General features: G+C 45.6%; 1 protein-coding gene across 3 annotated transcripts; it reads right to left on the reverse strand.

Moving 5' to 3' along the window:
* Nucleotides 1–295: 295 nt before the first annotated feature.
* Nucleotides 296–15,549, reverse strand: spire1a (spire-type actin nucleation factor 1a). Of its 3 annotated transcripts, none has more exons than XM_061267290.1 (18): nt 15,070–15,549; nt 9,958–9,992; nt 7,935–8,189; nt 5,842–5,967; nt 5,520–5,594; nt 5,282–5,446; nt 5,125–5,211; nt 4,927–5,056; nt 3,778–3,825; nt 3,539–3,672; nt 3,397–3,475; nt 3,161–3,309; nt 2,694–2,726; nt 2,190–2,327; nt 2,040–2,110; nt 1,933–1,960; nt 1,746–1,867; nt 296–1,644 (listed from the first exon to the last, which is right to left on the reverse strand). In XM_061267290.1, the coding sequence occupies exons 1-18, from the start codon at nt 15,347–15,349 to the stop codon at nt 1,377–1,379; spliced, it is 2,223 nt and encodes a 740-aa protein (XP_061123274.1). In that variant the 5' UTR covers nt 15,350–15,549; the 3' UTR covers nt 296–1,376. The 3 variants fall into 3 exon arrangements, with proteins under 3 accessions (XP_061123274.1, XP_061123272.1, XP_061123273.1); XM_061267288.1 differs by having other exon boundaries at nt 1,710–1,867; nt 15,070–15,548; XM_061267289.1 differs by lacking the exon at nt 2,694–2,726 and having other exon boundaries at nt 1,710–1,867; nt 15,070–15,548.
* Between the last annotated feature and the right edge of the window lie 82 nt (nt 15,550–15,631).

The raw sequence follows: 15,631 nt of genomic DNA on the forward strand, positions 1-15,631 counted from the left end.
TCCTGTACATAACTTTTTCATGTTTATATAAATAGCCACATTGTATGTACTGTAAATAAGATTCTTTCACTTTAATTATTTATGCTTCCTTTATACTTCTTAATTTTTGTAATGTTTAATCTTTGGGATTTCTTTTTCACTTTTATTGCACTGGAAAGGGAGAGCTCTCCAATTTCGTTGTACAATTGATTGTAAAATGACAATAAGGGGCATTCTATTCTACTCTATTCTACATACTATACAGCTTAAAAATGGTACACCGTGTCTATGGCTATTACACATTCTGAGTCAAACATGAGAAATCCAAGTTTTTATTGTTAATTTCTTCCATTGAAAAAACAGAACAAAAAATAAAGAGACAATCGAAGCATGCACACATGCCTGGCAGGAGCCCAAAAATCAAATCAGGTTTGATGAGAACATAAGCATCATTCTAGAACAAGACCAGCTGGTTTTGTTGTCTTGTTTTTGTTTGTTGTTGAGTCACAAAAGGTCATTCAAAGCTTTTAAACGTCTTCAACAATCAAGTTTGCTTTGTGTCCATGGAGGAATCATGGGCTTGAAAAACTGACAAAAAACAATAATTATTAAGCTTTTGCCCAACATAAATAATTAAATATAAGACGCAGGGGTTGTTTTGAACACAAAATAGACTATGATTTGACATAAACATTTGATCCTCTTAAACGTTGTTTTCCATCCGGAGCGTTTTGAGCTATACGGCATGTACAACAATCAGAGCAGAAACGGAAGCAGAAGCAGCAGCCGGTCATCCCACTGATGATTCCATAGCACTCAATACAAGTACACTATGTACAACAAGAAAACAAACAGCAATTTGGCATGAGGCACGCTTTTCAAAATGCAGTGTTGACAAAAAGTTGGAGAAGTAGAAAAATAAATTGGGTGAAATCTGTAAACGAGAGCCACGTAAAATGAGAGTACTTATTAAATACATAGCATTTGCACCGTCCCAAACCATTTGGTGTACTTTGATTTTTTTTGGGGGGGCATATTTGAAGAAAATCTGGAATTCTCTTGTTTATCTTGTATCAATTACATCATGAGACGTGGTCAACCAACGCTTATTTAGTATAATTGTATTAATGACAAAGAGATGCAGTTGTGAAATTGCGGAGTGAAAAAAGAAACAAGGGCGATTTGGTAAAAGAGAGAAGACGAAGGTGGAGGGAGGCAACCTGAGGGTGATGATGATCGCTTGTTGTTCCTGAGTGCTACTTGGAAAACTATGCTATGTACAACTACTTGTGTCCATCTTTCCTTCATTCATCATTCGGCTTTTACATTCTCCAGTGTTTTTTTTCCCGGAACAAGAGGAAGCGACTTTGGCAAGCGTGTTTTTCTGTTGCGGCGGTCTACGCCTCGTGGATGGCGATGCGCGGCGAGGACCGGAAGTCGACGGACGCTGCTGAGCTGCGGTAGAAGGAGCGACTCTGGCGGTGGAGGCGTGCCCGCTTGCTGGCCGCACTAAGGCTGTGCTTGCTGGACGAGATGATCTCCGTGATGAACTTCTTGCAGTCCACGCACACCTCTGTGGAGGCCCAGTCCTCCGTCAACTCCTTGGGGAGGTCCAGGTTGTCCCGCGGCGGAGGGGACACATCATCCTCGCCGTCCTTGGAGAACCTGAGGAAGATAGTCGTTCGTCATCGAGTCATTTGCGTTCATAGATTTAACGTAACGAGACTGACTTGGAGATGTGCAGGCTGCGGCGGTTCTGGGCTGACCCGAACGACTGCTTCCACGTCTCGGACGAGGCTGAACATGCTACTGCTACGTCTTTAGCCGTTGCGCCAGGCCCCAAGGTGTAGATGGGCAACGTGGCGTGGGGCTTGGAAGGAAGACGTATCTAAGGAGAAGTTTGCCGTAAAACATTTACAAGATCTGACAAGTCTGACAAAAACAAAATGTTACCTTTGTGGAGCACTGCGAGCACACGGGCCTGGAAAAAAAACAGAATCGGGAATAACTTTTCATTCTCAACAGCAGTTTGATCATAATAAAAAAAAACGCCTCTTCACCTCTTGCAGAACTGGCAGGTGTACGACCAAGTGAAGAAGGAGAACCTTTTCACGCGACACGAGAAGCAAAGCTAAAAACAAAACAATCTGCATTAATGGATGCCAGCGTGCAGCAAAAAGTAGAGCAGAGTGGCGCTGGCTGGGTCGCACCTTTCCTTTCTTGAGCGCTGAGTAGACGTCCTTGTACTGCTGGAACTTCTCCAGTTCGGCTTTGACCAGCACCTGGCGGATGTGCATCACCTCCTCCACCGTCAGCGCCAGGCACTCCACCGGGAAGCAGAACTCCTCCTGAGGGACGGCACGGTAGTCTTTGCATCACACCGGGACCAGCCGATCGACAAGCCCGCGCGAGCGGAGGAGAAAAGTACCGGCACCAAAGCAGATGATTTGTTCAAGGGCAATTAATCGACCGTTTTGTTCCGCTCCAAAGGCAAATTGGACCGTGCCTTGAGACACGGGTGTCATTTGTGCTGCGACCACGCTCAAAACATCCCCAAAAAAACATTAGCGGATGTGTTGATGATGATTGGGTCCAAAATGACAACAGGACGATTAATTGCTGTGATGACAAAATGACGACGTTGATTTGGATCGTGCAAAGTGGGATGGGCCAAAGTGCGCAAATGATTTGTTTTTGTTTTTTGTTTGACATACCGTGCCCCGAGTAGCACTACTGGCAGCTTGGACCTGAACCGCACAGGGAGGGACGACAACAACATTCACAAAATAAGCAAGAGAGCCTTTTGAATGACATCAAAGTTGCACTTCAAATGTACTAATACCTCTCGCATGATGTCATAATTACAGTCAGAGTGGAGCTAATAAGCACACTTCCATGTTTTTCCACACAAATTTTATGCTTTGTAATTCGAAAGGAGATGCAGCGCATTACAGTGCAGACCCGTGATGAGCGAAATAGAGGGGGGGGCGTGGGGGGGTCTTAGCAGGGCGGGTGAGCGTTACCTTGCCGCTGTTGTCCATCAGCTGCAGCGTGAAAACAGTAAGTGGGCCAGTCAACGCAATGGCTTCGCAATGTCAGAGAACTCATCAAATGTGACGTCCACGCTGCCGTCATTGCTTTACACGAGCTCGACACGTTTTGTCAGCAGTCACGTACGTACCAGAGACTTGGAGCTCTGTCTGGACGGCGCGGCCAAGGGGGTGGCCTTGGCCAGCGCCTCCTTTTCGCTGGAGTGGCGACGTAAGGAAGCCGACGGCTGGCGCTTGTCCCGAAGCAGCATGGCGGACGCCGGCAGGAAGGTGGGCGGAGCTGCAAATAGGAAGCGCCGCTTTGAATTATGAGGAGAGGCCGACACCATTGCTTATTGTCTGCTTGCAACCACGTTGTCACGCTTACATTTCTTGCATTTGGTAGAATCGGGCGAGATGTCCATCATGGACGTCGTGGCACTGGAGCTGCTCTGCGTCGTCTCCTCCTGTGGACAAGCTCGCTCAATTCAAATGTGCAAGGGAAGCAGGTCACGGCGGCGGCGTCCTACATCGGAGTCGGGGCTCTCCAGCTCGGCCAGCGTGGGCGCCCGCAGGAGTCTCTTCCTTTGGCTGAGCTGGTTGGCCGAGCCCCGCACCAGCGACTGAGTGTTGACTGCCATCTTGCGGGGAGCGTTGGGGCTGTCTGAGAGGCAAAGGCAAAAGCAGTTTGTTAGCAACAATGCTGCAAAATTGTCTGCTTTCCCCCCCTCCAATCAGTCAAAAGTGAGCGTTTTTATCTGTTGTATACCTGAAGTGTGGCATAAATTGTGAGGCGTGCTGATGCTTTTCCCGGCACCTGTGAATGAAAACAATCATGAATGAGACAAAATGGCTCTCCCACATCAAATCGGTGCTTTGGGTGGCCAGTCAACAAGCATTGGGAGTGCCTAAAGGGAGATGGCAGACACAAGAGGGATGCAAGCTGGGGAACGAGAGCTTCTTCCCGCTTACTGGTCAGGATTGAGGTCGGCGCCGTGATGCGTTGCGGCCCATCAGCATCTCAGGCGCACACGTAGATTATGTAATGGGACATATTCTTTGGCGGGTGTGGATTACGGCAATGGCTGGATGGAGCAGACAGCCGTCATGCGTAATCTGTCTGTTGTGACACATTTGAGCGAGCTAAAGTTCCTCCAGACCACTGGAGGGCGTGCTTCAAGCACAGAACAATCCCACAATTGTGCCTTTGGGTTTAACCGCTACGCCATGACAAAAGCTCACGATTTTGGTCGCTCATTTGGCTCCAAATGGCCAAATTGTCCTAAACTGGCCACAAAGCAAAATGGCAGACTTCCAGTGTATTTCCGTGGGTCTCGTCATAATGACAGGTGGGGGTACAAAGTTTTGAATTCTGATGATGACATCAAAATGGCAAAACAGTTTTGGGAGCTCTAACGACGGCAACGTTTTGAGTGGAGCTGAGACGCCGCGGGTGTGTCGAACGCACATACTTGGACAACACGCACCAGACACACAAACAGAACAAGGGTGTGTTTGTGACTTAAAAAACACACACACACACACACACAGAAAAAGCTGGGCCTAAGAATAGCAGAACAAGAAGGTGCGACAGGCGACGGCGGTGTGGGAAACATTTTACCTGACGAGTCAAAGCTGTAAGACGTGATAAGCGGACGAACAACTGACATGTTTGTTTGCAGGTTGGAGGGAAAAACAAGGCCAAGTGAACACGCGCCGCTTCTCATAACTACTTCCATACGCAGTATTATGCAACAAGCGGCACCAGCACGAGGCGCAATGATGCCCTTGCAATCGAATTAGCAACTAATAGTTGATTTACGCAAGCGCGGATTGCAAGCAAATGCCGATTGAGGGTGAGGACTTTTATTGTGTAGTTCTCAAGAATAAAGCTAACGAAAGGTGTGCGCGCCCTCACCCAGACGAGTCCGGCGGGTGGTGTCCGGCGAGACGGGCCTGAGCTTCCTCTCCGTCTTGATGTCCTCCAGCAGCCGTTCGTGGAGGCTCTGCGGCCTCGGCGGCGTAGGCTTCAGTTTGCGGGCCGACACCTGACAAAACCGCGCCGAGAGCTCAGCGTGCGTGTCATCGAGTCGCAATCGGATGCGCGTTGACTCACCGGATTCAGAGGCGGCCGCGACCTGATGAACTCAAGGATGACCTCGTGGGCGCTCCTCTTGAGCCTTGGTGGAATGTCGCCGTTCACCTGGTGGGTCAAAATAGATCGTCATTGCCTCATTGCTAACAGAAACAGTTGTAGAAAACAAAGTGCTTACCATGACTTTGCGAAGTTTGTAGCGCTTGGAGCGGATGTCGTCCATGAGCATCTCGTAAGGCGTCAGTTGGTACTCAATGGGCAGTGGGTTGTACTGACGCTCTTGCACCTTCTTTAGCTTGACGCCGTGGCGGAGGTCTCGCATCACCTGGACCCAGAACCGGGCCTGTCGCGCAGGGGAAATAACAGTCAAGATATTTGTTGTTGTCGTACCAGATAGATGTGTGTGTTCTCCTTACCCAATCTGCATTTTGGAGCTCATCCAAGTCTCGAGCAGGTTGTTGGAGGGTCTCGCCTTCCATTTTGCGAAGATTCTGCCAAACGGCGGCACCAAGGTAAAGTTAAAAGAAGACCAAATTCTAGCAAATGTACAAAAACAACAGGTGACTTGAGGGCCCCGTTGTGTAACATTTTATTGCACGCAACTGCGCGGCTACTTATTAGCATCACTTGACGGGGCCCCTCGGCTAAGCTCTTCAAATAGTTGTCAGAAGGTGACCCACCGGTCACGTCGGCCGCCATCTTTCAGTGCTGAAACTTGGCATGCATTTAACTTTTTACCTCCTTGGCATTCTTGATCTTCTCTAGGAAGGTGCACAGTTCCCGCGACTCAGCGTACAGGGCACGGCACACGGCCTGGTAGTGGTCCGGGGCATCCGAGGGGCTCGGCAGGTGCGAGGAACACAGCTGAAGAAGCGGTCCCAAAAATAATAACATATCATGAATAAGAAATGGAGCATACAAGAACTCAGTCAAATACTTGCCACAATTTGTGATCCCCCCGCAAAAACAATTGACATTTTAATAAACAAACTAATACACAATCTAATTCAATTATAAGATCATTATGCAATGGTGTTTTTTTTTTTTGCTATTGCATAAGATAGAAAATGTCATTGAAATTAAAAACTTCAGACTGTGCCATAGAGGTCACGTGAAAGAATAAGTTAATAGGGGTGTAACGATACATCGATACACATCGATTAATCGATATAATGCGCTACGATTTATTGGCATCGATGCTAAAGGTAAACATCGATTTATATCGCTGTGTTTGACCTCGGACATTAGACGCGACTTTATTTTGAAATCCAGTTCATTGTTGCTTGCTTCCTCTTTCCGGAAGCATGGAGCAGTGCGCGGCGTTGTGTTGTGAGCAGAGCACGCACGTGAAAGGGGAGGCGACAACTAGTACGCGGCTCCTGGGCTGGTGCTATGGCTAGTGTCCAAAAAGACGAGGAAATTTGCTCCCCTTTAGGCTTCAAGTCATTCGTTTGGAAGCACTTTGGATTCCAAAGAAAAGATGGCTCAACCGACAAGACACGTGCAGTTTGTAAATCCTGCCATGCGGTGATCAAATATTCAGGGAGCACAAATCTCGCCGCACATTTAAAGAAAAAACACGACATCAAAGTTCAGTGTTAAAGTAAGCAATTTGTATACTACAATACTCTTGTAATTTCCTAAATAAAGAGTTTGCAGTACCTTGTTGATTTTGCGTATGAATTGTTGTAAATCAGGATATTGTTCTCTATTTTTTATTAAAAAAAAAAAAAAAAATCGATCGTAGAGCACTATATCGCGATATATCGTGAATGAATCGCAGCAGGCTTTAAGATATCGGCAAATATCGTATCGTCGTTCTTTATATCGATATTATATCGTATCGTGACAAAACCCGCGATTTACACCCCTATAAGTTAACCATCCAGTCGCAGTGACAAGTTTGCCCTTTAAGATGCTTAGCGGCAATCATTGCAACAATAGCCAACAAGGACAAAGTCACCGCTGAGACATTTGCCGTTGCATCACGTGTGACTGTTGTGACTGTGCACCAAAAATGTTCCTTTGAGAAAGGAGGCAGGCCAAACACAAGGAACCACACATTGCCGTAAGGCGGCTTTACCCCAACGTAGATCTAAATTGCAAAAGACAAGGCAAGCTGATGATCTGGCTCGGAATTCGATGCTCGAAGATTGTGACACATTCTGAAGTGACTGAAGTAACGAGCTCCGCTTTAGAACAATGCGAACTGTACAGAAGAACTATCGGAGGAATATTTAAAGGCTTCCCACGATAGATAAGCATCAAACTTTGGGTTAAACACTTGTAATACATTAAAAAATACAACAAAAGCTAAGTCTTACACAAGCGACATCAGCGCAGGATTTCCGCCAATGCAGTCATGCCAATGCAATGCAACGCACACCCATTCAATGCGTGTGTGTGCGTGCCATGACACAGCGTCCACTATGAGGAACTAAGCCTGTGAATATTCCCTCAGCTTATTGTGCTGGAAATACCAAGTGTGTTTACGGGGCTGGAATGTACAGCGTGACGGGCGCTATCAGCACACTCAGCTGCACGGAAGAATGAGGGAGGGAAGGAGGGAAGGAAGGAGGGACTGGAGGGTCATTCACGCCAAGGTAATTGTGATGTAACTTAAGAAAAACTCTTTGAACCAAGTTTGAGCTCAATTTGAACCAAGTTTGAGCTCAATTGTACATTATGACAGAATTATTAACATAGGCAATAATTGTGGGCCAAGGAGTGATTCTTGGTGTATACCACACCATAAATAGTGAGCTTATGGAAGACCACAGCTTAATGGTGTTCTAGTAGCCACTTGAGCTAACTGTCAGTTCAAGTCGTACCGAGATCAAGTCACGGTAGCTTCGTATTTGGCTGACGGCACCGGCGGAATTCGAGACGGCTAGCTCCTCGTCCTCTTCCTCCTCCTCGGTGGCCTCGTAGCCCTCATCGGGGCAGGCGTCGTCGCTCCGCGCCTCCTGCGCGTTGGTCATCATGTCAATGAGGCGTTCCAACGGTGGACTCAGCTCCCGCTCCTCGTTCTCCTTCAGGCCATAGTCCAGGGCCTTGTAGATCATCACACCCAGCGAGTCGATCACCTGTGGCAACGCAAGGATACAACAAGGCTGAAGATGCTGAATTGAATTGAGACTACATGTACAGTACAAAGCATGCTAAGAAGGAATCCTTGTGGGAAACCACAACATAAAAAGCAGTGATTCGAGCTGTGAGCCTTGAGCAACATCAGAGCATAAACAACAGCTATGGTTTTGGTCCTTGCGGTAGAAAAAAACAGACTGGCATTTGTAGGGACCTCTTTAAACTTGACAGACTTAATCATGGCTCTCATCTGAAATATATTTACAAAAGATTACTCGAGGCTAATTTTGGAATCTTTCAGAAGAAAGGAGCGCTTAGGTGGCAACCTTGCAAAGAACGCGCAGAACCGGTTCTGCCTCATATTTCTATTATTCCTAAAGCATGGCTGACATTTTGTCAAGCGGTTGAATAAGAAAAAGAAATCCCCATGCCTGTTGTGCGACCCATTTTCACTTCAATCTGCACATGACATTTCAATACGATGTGGTAGGATTTGTCTCATTTACATACGTCTCAAGTGGGCAAAGTCGGCGCACTTGCAGTGTTCAACAGGATTTTAAACAAAGCCAAATGAAACAAGCCGCTCCAACCTTGTGCTAGCAAGACAACACCAGATGCAAGGGGGCGTGGCAGAGCAATGTTTAGGTTGGCTGTGCCAGGAAGCAGGAACTGGCAGAGGAGTGTAAGTCACAGGGCGTTGACTTGCTTGTCTAAAGAAGTCGCTAAATTGTTGACAAGCAGGGAAATTGCCACTATCGCACTCTCCTCTAGATTATCGAGTTTGCCTTCAAAGTCAGTGCTTAAGAGTCAACATGAATGCTGGCGCTTTTAAAAATGATTTTCTGGCTTTTGTGCATTTGGATTATTTCTGACATTCTGCTTTCGCAGACAACAAAAAGATTCAATCAAATCTTAATCATAAATAACAGTGGGCTAAACTCATCAGCAAGCTAATTAATTTGAAGAGTCTATTCTTTGGACATAAAGAAGAGTGGGCTAAGGTCTGTTCTCTGGGGAACACCACAACACACAACAGTGGGCTACGGTCTCCTCCAAGCATGAGCACCAGTTGGCCAGGATCTAGTTCTTGAGGACCACGGTGGCATCAAACCCTCCCCTGGCCTTTAAGGCTGTAAAGCAACATTTTTCATGATTTATCTCTGCGTAATCCTTGCCCGGAGATAAATACCATATCGCTCAGTCTCATATTATATAATTGCATAATCCATAGGACAAAAGACTCGACACAACACAGAAGGGAGAGTCACGTGTCAAGAACAAGGAAGCGAAATATTCAAGAAACCGAAAAACTGGTTCCACATTATCTTTTGGCTTGGCTTCCAAAACTTCACGATGCACCGAGACGCGGGCCTCATTTACAACGATTACATGAATAAATAATACAAGTTAAAGGAGCAGCGATTTATCTACACGTAGTTGAACACCGCAACTGATTTGGAGCTGCTCGAGCCACTCGTCCGTTTTTTTTTGCAGAGGTTGACGCGTATGCACAAAGGCGAGACGGGCCTGGGCTAATACGAGCTCAAAGTGAAACACGAGTGGATCGATCAATTGAGTGGAAAAGGCTGAAGACAAAGAGGTCGCCTCGCTTCGTAGCACTCAAGCTCAGACGTGCAAACTTTCAAACAAACGACTTTCTGCGTCTTTTCAGCTTTCTGGAAACTTTTCTCTGTCTATGTTCGGACGACTCCGCCCTGCGCCCGTGTTGTGTGTGGTGCGCACAGGGCAAGCATGCGTGACACTCACCTCCAGTGACGACGGTGGCGCCGATACGTATTCATCTGAAAGAGCACAACAAAAAGAAACACGCCAACTGTTATTTGTATTATTCATGACCAATCGTGCAATGACAGAACCGTGAGTGCGGAACATTCCAGAACACACAAGCTGTAGAGCAGGGGTCACCAACACGGTGCCCGCGGGCACCAGGTTGTCCGTGAGGACCGCATGAGTTCCCCGCAGGACTGTTCTAAAATTAGCTCAAATAGCGGCACTTGTCAGTGATGCATCTATTTATTTTACAGTCAAACCTCGGTTTTCGAACGTCCTGGTTCTCGAACAAATCGGAATTCGAACAAAACATTCGCGATTTTTTTGCTTTGATTGTCGAACAAAATTCGGAGGTCGAACCTCGTGAGATGAGCCGGGCGGACCCGAGAAAACCCGACTGCACGGCCCGGATGCCGACTGACTCCGTTGTTATAGTATTTTCGTTACTTTGAGGATTGTATTAACCCTTAATCATACCTCCAAAGAAACCAAGTGGGGGCAATAAAGCCATCACAAAGACCCTCTTAAAGCAATGCCACAGTGAGCGCGCGGCGCGCTGCGGTTGCGCGATCGGACCAGATTAAGCTCCCTGCGCACTGAAGTCCACTTTAAAAATATTTTCAAAATTTTAGCGACGGCTCTGTCACAATAATGCGACCAGCACGGTGCAGTTGCGCGGTCGGCGACGCGCTAGTGTAGCGCGTTCGGCGGTGCGCTGCAGTTGCGCGATCGGACAAAATTAAGCTCCCTGTGCACTTAGGTCCACTTAAATTCTGTAAAGTACATCAGGACTTTAAAAATATTTTCTACATTTCAGCGATATATATATATATATATATATATATATATATATATATATATATATATATATATATATATATATATATATATATATATATATATATATATAATCGTTGTATATATATATATATATATATATATATATATATATATATATATATATATATATATATATATATATATATATATAAATATATATATAAATATAAAAAAAAAACAGTTCCTGTCAGTTCAGAAAAGACCAACCCATTTGGAAAAGCCGCAGCTCAATGATAAAAATTTTCAAAACCCTTCATCTTAAAGCTGTCTTTTCCCATTCAGCAAATGACTGACACTTGTACTTCAGACGTGCATTTGTGAAGCCTTTTCAGCGCTTTTGTGCGCGTCAATGCCAATGGCGGCCACTGAGAGATGCCGGTACCTGTCATTTTGAATATCAGAAGTATTTCTTGCAAGTTTGAAACGGACACTAAAAATAATGCAGCAACTGCAGGGACAGAACGTAAAAGCGGGCTAAAAGTAGAGCGGTGATTGCATGACCTCGGTGCCACCTCACACCCGACCTCTGCGTACATCGCCGTGCTTCCTTTTGCATTCCGACGTTGGATTACAATCATGTGAATTTTGTTCCCATGCAGCTCAGTTGAGCTCCCTCGCTGCAAATTGAGACGGCAGAGAAAATAAAAGAGTCATCCATTAACGGTCGTTGGGAAGGCTGGGGGGGGGCGACAACACAGGGAGCTCTGTGTTGCCTGTGTTGGCAGAGTCCACCTCACAGAGAACATTTTCCCATAGGAAGCAACGCAAACAGAAATATTTTTGTCAAGCTCGTGCAAACAGCAAAATGTGAGCTTGCTAACAGGTTTGACATTTTTATCCACTGTTAGCATTTTTGTTGTTGTGCTTCACTTAGCAACATCATTCAGTTGGCAAGCTGACCATACTGTTGTATCATGTACCATTTTTATATCAATTGACATTTCACTCATATGACAGAGTGGACATGTTATTTATTCTGCAACTTCCCAGTGTTTCAGCCCCTATAGGGGATATCCACGTGACGTCACAGACCGGCTGACGGTTTGTTTGGGTGGCAAAAAGCGGCGGACGCTAATAGGGCAAAGGCTGAATTGAGCTTTAAGAGATGCGTGTACTGGGGCATTTTGTTTTGCATTTTATCGGTGGCAGATCGTGGCAGAGTTGTCACGGTGCAAGTTTGACCATGGTGAAGAGTTGTTGTGCCATAGGATATGCCTATCGCTTCCAAAATGGCGATACCAAGAAGCTGTATCGGTTCCCTGCGGACCAGACCAGAAAGGATAGCTGGGTGGCGGTGCTTCGTAGGGCGGAACATGGCCGCAACAGCTCCAAGCTTTGGAAGCCAACTATCCATTCTTACATTCTCAGATCACTTTGTGGGAAGTACGTAATTTTGTTTTATTGACGTCAACATTCATCTGTGAGGTATACTGGATGTAGTGCTATACAGTACACATCCACCATCAGAGGACGCTCATAAAATTTGAAATGTACCGTTTTTTTCCGTGTATAGTGCGCCCCCATGTATAATACGCACCCTAAAAATGGCATGCTGATGCTGGAAAAAAGCCTGTACCCATGTATAATACGCACCCAATTTTTATGAATTTTTTCTAAATTTTTTTAATTTTAGGGTTAACCCTAACCCTAACCCTAACCCTAACCCCTACCTTAGGTCATAGCCGAGTAGCAGCAAGAAAAAGGGAATATCCGAGCAATAATAATAAACTTTATTACAGGCTCTTGGCCCACAGGGTAAAAAACAAACATCACATATATTAAAATAAATAAAGAGTACCGTTTTTTTCCGTGTATAGTGCGCAAAATTTAACTAATTTATTGTCCTAAAATCTGGGGTGCGCATTATACATGGGTACAAATTTTTTTTTAATTTTTAAAAAAAAAAATTTATTTTATTTTTTTTAAGTCCCAATGATCGTCACACACGCAGGGAGGCAATGGGTCCCATTTTTATAGTCTTTGGTATGGTCTTAACTAGGCTGGATGTAATTTTTTTTGTTGGCGTTGATTTCTCCGACTGCCCGTAAACGCACCACCGCGCTCCGTGCGCGCACGGGAAAGACGCGTGCGGACGTGAAAAAGGCGGCTCTGTATGGGAGAGACGTTGAAGAGGAATAAAAACACCCTTGGAAACCAAAACTTGAACAGCAGAGAAGAAAGGAACAAGGCAAAGTGTTGTGAAATAAAATGCTTACGTTGCAGTCGGAGAAATCAACGCCAACAAAAAAAATTACATCCAGCCTAGTTAAGACCATACCAAAGACTATAAAAATGGGACCCATTGCCTCCCTGCGTGTGTGACGATCATTGGGACTTAAAAAAAATAAAATAAAATAAAAATTTTAAAAATTAAAAAAAAATTTGTACCCATGTATAATGCGCACCCCAGATTTTAGGACAATAAATTAGTTAAATTTTGCGCACTATACACGGAAAAAAACGGTACTCTTTATTTATTTTAATATATGTGATGTTTGTTTTTTACCCTGTGGGCCAAGAGCCTGTAATAAAGTTTATTATTATTGCTCGGATATTCCCTTTTTCTTGCTGCTACCCGAGAGGCTATGACCTAAGGTAGGGGTGTCCAAACTTTTTGCAAGGAGGGCCATATTTAGTAACGTGAAGGGGCCCGGGTGCCAATATTTTTTTTCGGTTCTCTTCCTGCTAATGGGACGTCGAACGCTGCGCGTTCGCTTTTCTTCGAGGGGAGGGGGGTTGCTAATGGAAAGTCGAACGCGTCGCTTGATTTCATTTGTGTGGCGGGCTTCATCTAGTGTTGAAACTGAGAAGTGCAACAGAGTTGAGCTCAAGCTTCTTGTGCGGGCCATATTCAGTTATGTTTTCGGAATTTGCTGCGGGCCAATAAAAACTGGACCGCGGGCCAACCGTAGTTTGGACACCCCTGACCTAACGAATGCATAATTACACAGCTTCATTACAGTATGCTTGTCCAATTGCTAGTTTCTAATGATTAAATTGTTCACATATCTACAATTATAATATATTATTATTATATTATGTACTGCCATGGCTGGCATCTTCTCCGTTTCGCTCCACAGGCTGTGACTCAACGGAACGGACATAACCAGCCGTCAGGTAGCGATATCGTTGCAAACTCTTGTAGGCTTCTGAGGTCTTCCTTGGTATATGGACTTGAACAATTTTTTAAATAGTTGTAAATGTCTGGTTATGTTACTGGCGGAAAAGTTGCCTTATCAGAGGACCAAACGCTTGAGCTGGTGGCGTTCTTACTTGGTTTCCACAGCGGATCAACACAAATGTTTGTTTTTTTTCCAACTTTTCAATGCGTCTCTTGGTCCAACTGGACTAAATAATTACTCACGACACCCACCCAGACCACCATCCTCACGAGTCTAGTGGCAGCGGACGATGTTTTTTGCCACCCACACGCCCCGATCTGTGACGTCAGTGCATATCCCCTATTGAAATAGACAAATAGGTCCAAGCGCTGACTAGTTTGAGTTTGAAGGACTTGTGGAAATAAGCGGTGTCAAACCAAATTCTCAGACTTCCTATGTTTTTTGGAACGTGACTTCCTGAGACTTTTTTGTGCGGCTACTCATGATAGACACATCTTCCCAAGTACAACTAGCTCAAGGGGCTACATTTGGAGACAAAGTTTGACTTTGAAGAACGCCCGCAAGTTATCCTAAAATAGTTGCTCCAAACCAACTGTCAAGCTTTTAATGTATTTTCAAGCGTAACTACTTTTTGAAGTCATGACAAACTTTGGTAGACGTGTGCGTCTGTGTCGCCTAGTGAAATTGGCTTCGGGTTGTTTCCTTTTTCTTTTCCTTTTAAACAAAATGTGAAATTGGCTTCGGGCTGTTTCCTTTTTCTTTTCCTTTTAAACATAATGTCTTTCCAACTGACAAACGTTGATGACATAGTCTAAACAATACTAAACGCGTTTCTGTTATGTTTGACGTGGTTGCAAAGGCTTTGCTCGCACGTTTATACGCGCAACCTTGACATTCGTGACTATTATTGGAGATATTTCTGCATGTTAGCTTTCGGGCTATTTTTGGCTTAGCTGCCTTTTTCCTGCTAAAGACTGTAAAACAAGATGTCCCCATCACGTGATACATTGTTTACTGACCATCAAGTGGACAACCACTCCATCAAATCACAACATTCTGCAAATTTTAAACTATCCGTGGTGAGGTAAACATGCGCCGTCTTGAGATCTGTGCGTTTATGTGTCACCTGTGGTACGTTCAAAGTGCAGCGTGACGGTGCCGTCCCGGCCAAGCCATACGTCCCCTGGTCCCTCGATCCTCCGCAGGGAGTCCCCTCCAACACCGCCGCAACTCTTGGAACCCTTTCGCCGGGGCCGCCCCGCCGCCAGCGTTCGGCAACACTGGTAGCACACGGCCCAGGCTTGCTCCTCGTTTATGGGCTGGTTATAGAGCGCGAGAATTTGGGCCAGGGAAACGTCCATCTTCTCTATTTCCACCTGCGCCTCCTCGGTGGCCGCCGCGTCCATGTTGACGTCGCCGCCGGCGGCGAAGACGCGGGTAAAGCTCGGTGAAGTCAGCAGCCCGTCGTTGATAACAGGTCGCTTGGATATACCGGCATACCGACGGCGATGAAAGACCAATTGCAAATAAATTCGGTTTAGGGCGTTCTGACGCGGAGATAGATACGAATGTTGCTATTCAACTGTTAGCTGTTGCTGGAATGCGAGATGAGGAGTCGACTGCAGGGAGTCAATACAAGCTAGCTGACAGCCTTCCGCGTGGTCCTAGTGCCGAATTTTCGCGAGAAC

Source organism: Syngnathus typhle, linkage group LG20 (genome assembly GCF_033458585.1).
Source record: "Syngnathus typhle isolate RoL2023-S1 ecotype Sweden linkage group LG20, RoL_Styp_1.0, whole genome shotgun sequence".
NCBI lineage: Eukaryota > Metazoa > Chordata > Actinopteri > Syngnathiformes > Syngnathidae > Syngnathus > Syngnathus typhle.